Raw genomic sequence first — 10,862 nt, forward strand, 5'->3', positions numbered from 1 at the left:
TGGTATATACAGACAATGGAATACTATTCAGGCATAAAAAGGGAGGAACTTCTGATACATACTGCAACATGGATGAACCTTGAAAACATGCTAAGTAAAGTAAGTCAAATAGTGTCTGGATTCCATTTACTAGTATATGAAATATCTAAAATAGGCAAATTTATACATACACAAAGTACTTTAGAGGTTATCAAGGGCTGAGAAGGAGGAGGCAGTTATTACTTAATGGATTTTCTGTTTAAGGTGATAATATATAACATTGCAAATGTAATATAGTTTGAAAAATAGTGGTGATAATTATACAACATTGCAAATGTAATTCATGCTGAATTATACATGTAAAAATAGTTAAACTGGCATATTTCATGTTATATATATTTTACCACAATACAATGTAATGTCAGCCATAATATACATGGTGGTTCAAATAAGTTCAATTATTTTATTTTTTTAACAAAAAGAATATGAAGGGATTAATTCTGAGCAAGACAAGGATATCTTCCTGTATCCTTCCTATCCTTCCAATGCTCTGGGGCATAGGTGAGGATGTATGTAGATACAGCTATAATTGCCCTCATCCTCAGGGACATTAAGGTAGTTCCTAAAAGTCTCTATTTCCTTTGTTAAACAAGAGGTAAGTTCCTCTGCTTAGAGTAGACAGGATGGGTAGAATTTTAATGAAGAACTAGAGAAGAGCAAATGAAGGTTAAGAATGACCACCAAGGGAAATGGAAGAGGGAGCTGACCAAGGATAAATAAGAGAACTGTTAAGGTATTCTACACCTGATGATACTGGTACACTGCACAAGTATAATGTTTCATCTTCATGATTTCTTGATTTCCCCCCTCAGCGGTACCATGTATAGAAGTCAGAAAAGCTACATTGCTCCTGGATGGGGTGTTTGTGGCTTGAGCAGAGTAGAGGGCTAATAGCCTAAGAGGGCCAACCAGAGGGTGCAGACTTAGTATGAAAGAGGATCCTAAGGGGACTCTTGACCCTAGAGAAAGTGGAGTTGAAATGAAAAGGTGGGAATAATGGGAGTGAGGAGTGAGAGAACAGATATTTAACTTTCAGTGTTGTAGAGGTAAGACTCTTCTGGTTGATGACAGTATACGGGTAGGCTCTAAGAGTGAAGGTGAAGTTGTAGAAATGATTGGTGTATTAGAGTAGGCTAACTGCTGGCACAAGTAGATGAAAACATGTATAATGACTTAATTAAAGTAGAAGTTTATTTCTTGATCATATAGATAGTCCATAGTAGGGGTGTCTGCTTCACAGTAATTCAAGGATCCTAGATGGAGGCTCTCTCATCTTCAACCAGAAGTTTTCAAGATTATCTGGGCATTGATATCTAGTTGTTATAAGGATAGAGAGCAAGGAGGAGTTCACGTAGGTGGTTTCATTGGCCAGACCTGAGAGAAGTGCACATCAATCCCTTCATTGGCCAGAATGTGGTCATATGACCACACCAAATTGCAAGGAAGTCTAGGAAATGTGCAGTTGTGTGTCCTAGGAAAAAAGCAACCAGAAGCCTTCACTACACTTGAACTTTAAAGCCATTTTTAAAGCATTTCTTGTTGTGCTATTGTTACTTAGTTAAATACAGAGAGAAATTTCAAAAAGGCTAACTTTAAAAAAGCAACTGAAATGAAGAAGCATTATCTGATCGTGCATGGGCATCATTCATTTCTAATTCTGTTCCTTAAACCTACTCTTTTTTTAAAATCTAGGCAGACATCTCTATAACCCAGTTACTTCATTTGATGAACTGAATTTCATACTTTTTCCTTCATCAAAAATGTGTGCAAGATTTTTTGTGAGCTAGAACCCCTTTATCACTCACTTTGTGCCAGCAGCAAATATTAAATAATACAGAAAGATACCCATTAAGTCACTGAAGGCATTAGCTCAAATGATCCAAAACAAATTTTGTGCCTGATTTAAGTGCAAGACCCATTTTGCTTCAGGCTGTTACTTTAATAAATGAGGTAAGACTTCTTTTTAGAGCCACACAAATGTTCTCTCCCTGTTAACAAGCTTCTCAGTGTTGGATTTTTAAATTAGGTGAAATCTGCCCTAGCTGGTTTGGATAGAGTGTCAGCCTGGGGACTGAAGGGTCCTGGGTTCAATTCCGGTCAAGGGCACATTCCTCAAGTTGTAGGCTCAATTTCCTGCTCTACCTCACTATTTTTCCACCTTTCCTGATGATCACTCTTTTCCTCTTTCTAGCCTTTCTCTTAGCTTCTCTTCCCAGTGGGAGCATGCAGGAGGCAGCCGATCAATGATTCTCTCTCATCATTGATGTTTCTATCTCTCTCTCTCCCTTCCTCTCTGAAATTAATAAAAATATATATTTTTTAAAATTAGGTGAAATCTCCCCAGCAGGTATATTACCCACCCCAAATTTTCCACCAATAGGAATACAAGGCAAGCACAGCATCAGCCAAGAGTCATTGGCTAATAATGTTCCATCACAATTACTCCACCCACAATGAGCTGCAGAGGGCAGGAAGGGGAGGAGGCACTGCAAAGGACACCTAAGCAAAGAGGAATTTCTTCCAAAAGAGACTTTGTTCCAGGAACCCTGTGATAAGATTCAAAGGATCTTGGTATAGACTTGAGTAGTTCACCATCTTCCTTTTCAAAATCATATGGAAACTCTTCAGAAAATAAACTCTGTCTTGGTGAGGAAAGATCCTTTAAAGAAACATGGTGAATTATTACAAAGTACTAGGGGTGCCTCAAAATGCTTCCTCCTCTGATATTAAGAAGGCTTATCACCAGTTAGCTCTTCAGGTACACCCAGACAAGAACCCAGAAAACAAAAAGGCATCTGAGGAGGAATTCAAACGAGTAGCTGAGGCCTATGCAGTCTTGTCTGATGCCGAGAAACGCAACAACTATGACAAGTCCAGAAGGAACCACATCAAAAGGGAAAATAGAGGAGACGGCAGAGACAAAAATGATTTGAAGGAGGAACTGTGGTTTGAGAGGCCACACTGTGGCTTTCACAATGTCTTTGAAGATGAAGACCGCTTTTCGGGAGATTGTTTCCCCACTGGCCATGTGGGTAGAGCCAGGAGATTCCACTCTTCCTTTTTTGATGTGACCCCCATTTTGGACACAGGTTTTTCCACTTTTGTATCCCTAGGCTCCAGGCCAGGTTCCCCTTCCTCTGGGAAATTTGTTCCCTTTGTAAGCAGTGGAATGGGAAACTTTAGACTGGTCACCACTTGTAGCCAGATAGTGAATGGCAAGAGAGTTGTTACAAAGAAAGTTCGAGAAAATGTGAGAGAGAAGACTGAAGGGGAAGAAGAAAGTCCATTTCATCAGCTTCCTCTACGCCATTGGTAAGGAGTTGCTGCGATATTTTTTTACAGGCAGTCTTTCCTGTGACGCTGGTGAGTCTGATGCTTATCAGAGACCAGAGTTGGAATCTGAGAGTGTGTTGAACTGGAATGGACAGAGGTCAGCTTAGTCCCAACATCTCATTTTACAGAGGAGGACAATAATGGGCCATATGTTACATAAAGAACTGTGAAGCAGCACGGTTTGACCTTAAATTAAGGACCAAGGCTTTTGATTCTAAGTTGACTCTTCTTTTCCCCTGCACTATATTTGGGACAGTAGAGACCACCACCATGAATATGACCTTCTGAGTCACGGTCCTACCATCATAAACCCCATTGACTTGTCTTCAGCTCTTTTCCTCCTCTACCTCGCTATTGTGCCACTTTCTTGATGATCCCTCTTTTTCTCTTTCTAGCCTTTCTGTTGGCTTCTTCTGTTCCCACCTCATCTTCTTTCTTATACATTTCCAATGCACCATATCAAATTTAGGCTCAATTGAAAGAGTTACCTAGGTGTGGATTGCTTGCAGAGAGAAAGAGTGAAAAGTAAATGGGTAAAGATTTTTCACATACTTTTTTAGTAGTTAGCATTTATTGAGTGCTCAGCAGATGTCAGGAATTCTACTTCACATGTGTTACCTCAATAATACTTCAATAGTGAAATACAGTAGCTACTTTCCCCCCATGATATAGATAAGAAAGTGAGGTTTAGAGAGATCAAGTAACTTGTCCTTGGCCCAACCTAGTATGCAATAAAATAGTGTCTTGCTCTAAAACATGCTTGTCTACCCAGTTATAACACCTGTGGTTCCTACTCATTTATTTTTAGATCTAGGGTCTTGTCCTGATTGGAAATGTATACCTGTCATCTCTAAGCTTTACTTCCATGCATGAGTACCTGCTGGAACTTAAGTCTGCAAACATTTTTAATATTATTGCCCAATAGGCACTTGGTTATTCTTCCCTGAAGACAGAAGACAGAGGTAATGTTAAAAGTTTCACTGAAACTAGCAAATGATTATCCCTTTAACACAGATATATGAACAGGATCCCAAGATATGAATTATCTTTTTATTTGGGCTTTAATCATGATATACCTGCAATCATGGGATTTGGTCACACTTCATCCTCTTCATTTATACTAAATAAATGGGGTCCAGGAGACTGGTTCCTTGTGGAGAGTTACTGCTGGAGTCTGCATTAGAACTCCTGTATTCCAGTCTCCACTCTCAGACTCATTCTAGTGCACCATGCAGACCGGCAAACTTTTATACATGTTACATAACAAATGAGTAGCTTTCTTAATTCAAGGAGTATTCCTGTGTTTGCGATTTTTATGAGACAAATGTTTTATGAGTCTTTGAATTTTTAAAATTTTAATAAATTTTTAAAACTTGAACAGGAATATTCCTGCATCCCTCTGGCCAAGGGCAGCATTCAGGCAGAGAGCACTCTTCCAGAGAGGAAGCAGAAGATGGAATTCGGAATAGAAATATATCTCTTTTCTTTCAAAGCCCGCACATTTCCACTTAGTAGGCATTTAGAGTCTCCTATAAGTCTGGCACTGTGCTGGTTGCCTTACATGAATGCATCACTTTTTATCTCCAAAATCCTTCAGGGGTTTACTTCCATTTCACAAGTGAGGAAACTGAGGCTTAGGGAAGTTAGGTCCCTTACCCAGTGTCATACAGTAAGTTGTGGAGACAAGGTTCAGACTGTGGTGTGATCTAGAAGCTCACATTTCCATTATGCTGTATTCTACTCCCATTCATCTGAGCTGTTATAGTTTGATTTAATAGGAAAGTTCTGTTGTTGAACTCTATTCATTTCCAAAGTTTTAAAATGAGGATTTCTGAGTAGAGCTTTCTTTTGAACCCTAGTCCGAGGTGAATTGCAGTGTGGCTACTGAACAAAGGTAAAATCAAATTGGAGCGTGGAATATGATTTTCCATTTTGTCTCAAATAAAATCCCAATTTCAGCATTTTTCACAGACATACTTGGCTTTTGACAGAAATGCTGAGTTGTAGGACTTTTTGCCAGCAAAGATTTTTTAAAATTCACTTTCAGTTAATCAAGGAAGTTTTCTTGTTGTATAGCAATGAAAGCAGTGTCATCTCTTCCTGGTGCCTGTTTGAAATACGTAATAAGTGAAGTAGGAACAGACACCAGCAAAGGAAAGATGGAGAGCAGGAAGGGCTTGGCGGCTTTCTAAAGCATTCCAAGTAGGTCTGTGTCATCTCAGTGCGTAAACGAGAGCATGAGCTTTGAAGTGACCTGTGACTCAGATTCCTGTGATCTCACAGTGCCTTCAGAACAGCTACCGTGACTTCCAGGTGTCGGAAGCTCCTCTGCCAACTCTCATACTTGCAGATTTGACTGATGGGCCATCTTTGGGATTACTAGCTGCTGAAAAAGAAGTAAAATACTTTAGAATTGGAAATTCCATCCCTATGTCCTTAATTTTCCAATTGCCCTGTCAACAAATTGCTTTGTTACGCGCTATGATTTTGAATAGTTGTCTCCTACATATTAATGGGGGACATTTTGTCTTCTAGTAGATAACGAAATAACCGTTTCCAACACTCAGAAACACCACAGACTAGTTAGAAGTAATTCCTTGTCCTTTTGCTGTGGTTCATGTTAGGTATTTGGAATGAGGACCATAGTTCCTTGAAAGAATAATGATAAGTAATTGTATAACTTATAGCTCAGGGAGCATTTGCAAAGGTGGTATCTCATGGAATCCTGTCTAAATCCCATACCTCCTATTACCCACCGAGGAGAGAGGAGGAAGACACTTGCCTAAGGTCACAGAGTGGGTGATTCTCCAGCCCCCTAGACCAGTGCTATTTCTCCCACACAGTCATTCAAAGCAAATTTTCTTCCCAGCATAGCAAAGTACATGACAGAGTTTGAAGGAATGGCCCCCTTGGTCATGATGTAGGAGGGAGTCACAGTTTTATGTAGCTACAGTTGTATGGTAATGAAAGCAGTGTCATCTCTTCCTGGTGCAAATTGTGTCCCCTTGTCTGTCCATCAGTGGAGGGTGCGGGTACAGATGTACGTGGGTAGAATGATGAAACAGATGTGTCGAGGCTTACCAAGCATGCACAGCTGCTTCATCTCTTTCAGGTTCCCTAAAAGCTAGTTCAGCTTCTTCCCACAATTAAGTGATAACAAAAACAAGGTGCAGTCAGCATTCTCAGTGTTTCCTTTCCAAAAGTTTCACACCACTTTCAACACTCCGTGTCCTCATATCTTGCATGAGAAGCCCATTTTTATTTACCTCAAAGCTCTGTAGTCTCCAGGGTAGCTGGGGTGCAGGATACCTGGTTGGGTATCTGAAGGGTATGGGAAGTGAACTGTGAGAACAGAGGAGGAATTTGTGTTGGGCAGAGCTCTGCCCCTCCTATCTTATTTGGAATCTCAAGGATCCATTAAGAGGAAGTGTGGTGGGGCCCTCAGCATGAGAGCTTGATTTTTAGTTTGAGACAGGATGGTTCTCCTTTTAAAGGGCAGGAAAGAAGTTCAGAGTGAGTGAGTCATTTTTCCAATGTCCACTGTTGTGATTGACAAGAATCCAGAAAACCTAAGTACCCAGTGGTCCATCTAAACAACACATATTTACTTCTAAGTGTCAAGAGAAACAGGTAGAGTTATGAAAAGAACATTGGCTTAGGACAGATGAGAGTTCAAATCCTATGCCATCCTTTCCTAACTTCTTAATCTTGATTCTTGGTTTGCCTGTAAAGTTAAGATGATAATCCCTGCCTGTCCTAATTTATAGAGTTATTTTAGGAACTAAGTACCCAAAATTCTGCATAAACTATAACCTATATATATAAAGCCTAAGCAACCATTACAGTGGAATGACCAGAACGACTGGTCACTATGATGCACACTGAGCAGGAAGGCAGGTGAGCGGTTAGGGGTGAGCAGGCAGGCAGGCAGGCGAGTGGTTAGGGGCAGGCAGGCAGGCAGGCTGAGCAGTTAAGGGTGAGCAGGCAGGCAGGCAGGCGAGTGGTTAGGGGCAAGCAGACAGGCAGGCAGGGGAGCGGTTAGGGGCGGGGAGGCAGGAAGGCGAGTGGTTAGGGGCAAGCAGTTCTGGATTGCAAGAGGGATGTCCAACTGCCACTCCCTGCGAGCCTAAACCAGCAGTTGGACATCCCCCGAGGGGTCCCGGATTGCAAGAGAGTACAGGCCTGGCTGCGGGACCCCACCTTCTCCCCATTCACGAATTCCATGAACCGAGCCTCTAGTATCCTATATAATAAAAGAGTAATATGCAAATTAACCATCACTCTGCTACACCCACAAGCCACGCCCACAAGTCATGCCCACCAGCCAATCAGGAGCGAATATGCAAATAAACCCAACCAAGATGGCTACGGCCACAGAGAGCAGGAGGGAGGCTTGGGTTTCCCCGGCAATGGAGGAAGCCAAGCTTTCCGCCTGCCCTTGCCAGCCTAGGCCTCCACTCAAGGCTACAAAGTTTCAATGATAGAAGATACATAAACCCAAACAGAAATGGCGGCAGCCACGGAGCTGGAAAGAGCAAGAGGCTAGGGTTGGCCGTGGCAATGGAGGAAGCCAAGCTTCTGCAGCCCTGGCCACCCAGGCCTCCGCTTAAGGCTACAAAGTTTCAATTATAATAGATACATAAATCCAAAAAAAAAATGGCTGCCGCCACAGAGCAAGCAGAAGGCTTGGCTCCGCTCCAGGCTACAAAGTTTCAATTGTAGAAGATAAATAAACCCCAGATACCAGGGCCTCCGCTTGGGTCGCCGGGGGGTGTGGCCAGCCTGCAAACCACCACAGGCCCCTCGCCCAGGCTGCCTCACGCCCCAAGGGAACCCCCACCCTGATCCGGGACACCCTTCAGGGCAAACCAGCTGGCCCCCACCTGTGCACCAGGCCTCTATCCCATCTAATAAAAGAGTAATATGCAGATTGACCATCACTTCAATGCACAAGATGGCTGCCCCCATGTGGTCAAAGATCCTGCCCCCATGTGGACACAAGATGGCCACCACAAGATGGCCAGAAGGGGAGGGCTGTTGGGAGGGACCAGGCCTGCAAGGGAGGGCAGTTGTGGGCGATCAAGCCTGCAGGGGAGGACAGTTAGGGGTGACCAAGCTGGCAGAGGAGGGAAGTTGGGGGCGACCAGGCCTTCAGGGAAAGGCAGTTGGAAGGGACCCAGGCCAGCAGGGGAGAGCAGTTGGGAGGGACCAGGCCTGCAGGGGAGGACAATTGGGGGGGATTCAGGCCTGCAGGGGAGGGCAGTTAGGAGTGACCAGGCCTGCAGGGGAGGACAGTTAGGGGTGACCAGGCCGGCAGGGGAGGGAAGTTAGGGGTGACCAGGCCGGCAGGGGAGGGAAGTTAGGGGTGACCAGGCCAGCAGGGGAGGGCAGTTAGGGGCAAACAGGCAGGCAGGGGAGCAGTTAGGCATTAATCAGGCTGTCAGGGGAGTGGTTGGGGGTGATCAGGCTGGCAGGCCCACCGGGATCAGGACTAAACGAGCAGTCGGACATCCCTCGAGGGGTCCCAGATTGGAGAGGGTGCAGGCTGGGCTGAGGGACACCCCTCTCCCCCATGCACGAATTTCGTGCACCGGGCCTTTAGTATTTTATAAGTGGAAAGTGTCATTATTCCTTTTGGAAGCAATATTTTTGATCCTTAAGGGTATGTACTCCAAGCTTACTGTCAGTTTTTAAAGATATTTGTGATGTGATCTTGAAAACAAGAACAGTTACCAATTGTATTTAATCTAAAAATAGAAGATGGAAGATAAAAATAGAAGATTCAATTTTTTCCCCATTTTGGCATAAGTGAACAAGTAATGATTTTAGCTTGGAGACAATCTATATGACTTTTTCCTTTGAACTTCCTTTTTGTTTCATTATTCTTGAGCTTTTGGACTTACATGTTGACTTTCCTCTCTGCTTCCATTATAGGAAATTGATGGAAAATCCCTGCTATTGATGACAAGAAATGATGTGCTGACAGGACTTCAGTTAAAGTTGGGGCCTGCTCTGAAAATCTACGAGTATCATGTAAAACCTCTGCAGTCAAAGCATTTAAAGAACAACTCCTCATAGTACAGTCAAATTGGGGTCTCAGACCTCAAAAATACATAATGACATAATTTGGTTTCATGTGATGAAACTTTGTAAACAGGATACATACATGTGTATATGTAAGAATTTCAACCAAATGAAACGTTATCCTATTGGATAGACTAGGCAATCCATCAGCTGACCTGAATTCAGCTAGGAGGAGCAAGAAGAACAGGTGGATGGGATGGTTTTCTTTGTGGAGTTTGTCAAAGAGAGTACAAAGAAATCAATGTTTGACATGAGTAGATACCCTTCCCCAGAAAAACTCTGAGGTCATAAGGACATTCTTCGTTTCTTCATAGATGGCTTTCCCAAAATTCTTTTAAAAATTTAATGGGATGAGCATGTTTTGGTTACAGACTTGGGGAGGGGGAGAAAGAGAAAGGGATCGCTGTCTCCCTTGAGTTCCTCTGCTCCTTAGAGCTTGTGTTACTGGGATGGAATTGCTGACACCCTTTTTTACAGAGGGTCCTCCACTTGACCTTATTAAGGTTTCACTGGGATATGCTGCGATTTTTGAAATGAACATGCATCTTGGCCCCTTTCGAAGCAAAACCATAGCTCTGAAAAGAAAAACTCTGTGTGTATTGAGGATACCCATCCATATTCAGCTGGCTTTCACAGGGGGTAATGGTATTTTCTGCATAGAATTGCTTTTAAATTGGTTGTTTCCGAAGAAAGCATTATTTCACTTTATGGTTGTATTTATAATAATTTGTTTCTGAAGAAATTTGCCAAGAGTTACAGATCAAAAAGCCTTGTTACTAGTACAGAATATTTTTATATACATTCCTTCATGATGGTGTAATATTTTTAAAATTGCTCTAATGCTTTGTTTGATTCCTGGTTTGAGTACTTGTTTTTAAGAACTTGAAAAGGTGGGGTTGCTACATCTCTGTTTAAAGAGACATTTGTTCAATCTCTGTGTGTTGATGCCTTGTTGGATTGTGTTTTGTGGTTGCAATAAAGCATTGCTTCAGTTTATTCCTGGTGTATATTTGATCTTTTCTATTGGTTGTTTTTGCAATTGGGATTAAGGATTAAGGTTACTTCTTAAAACCATGGAAAGTTAAACCTTAAAAAAATACACTTCAGACATAAGAAACATGAGGTTTATATGTGGATTTATCTTCTTTGCAAATGGAATTGTCCAAGTATGTCTTGTTCCTTCTCTTATCCCACCCAACAACATATTTTAGGTGTTCTTTTAGCCAAAGATTTTATTTAATTTTTTTTGCTGTAGGTCAGTGGCGCAGGGGGAGGAGGGGAGGTCATGATTTGGGGGGCAATTCTGATGTAAACTATGAAACTTCTTCCAGACAAAAGCTCATATTCCCATATACAAAACTTTGAAGAGTGAATGGACTCCCTGAAGTTCCCTATTCCTTCTTTTC

At 42.3% G+C, this 10,862-nt stretch overlaps 2 protein-coding genes across 3 annotated transcripts in view; both read left to right on the forward strand.

Moving 5' to 3' along the window:
* SAMD13 (sterile alpha motif domain containing 13) overlaps positions 1-10,452 on the forward strand; it is a 58,039-nt gene extending 47,587 nt beyond the window's left edge. For both annotated transcript variants that reach the window (XM_080657286.1, XM_080657287.1), the window contains exon 4: positions 9,307-10,452. In XM_080657286.1, the coding sequence (XP_080513412.1) occupies positions 9,307-9,450 (144 nt within the window). In that variant the 3' untranslated portion in view covers positions 9,451-10,452. The remainder of the gene's footprint in view (positions 1-9,306) is intronic.
* LOC308242580 (dnaJ homolog subfamily B member 6-like) lies at positions 2,711-3,355 on the forward strand (the record flags this gene model as incomplete). Its single annotated transcript, XM_080657058.1, has 1 exon — positions 2,711-3,355. One exon carries the CDS (start codon positions 2,711-2,713, stop codon positions 3,353-3,355), a length of 645 nt encoding a protein of 214 aa, XP_080513184.1.
* Positions 10,453-10,862: the final 410 nt, after the last annotated feature.

Source organism: Plecotus auritus (assembly GCF_963455305.1).
Source record: "Plecotus auritus genome assembly, chromosome: 2".
NCBI lineage: Eukaryota > Metazoa > Chordata > Mammalia > Chiroptera > Vespertilionidae > Plecotus > Plecotus auritus.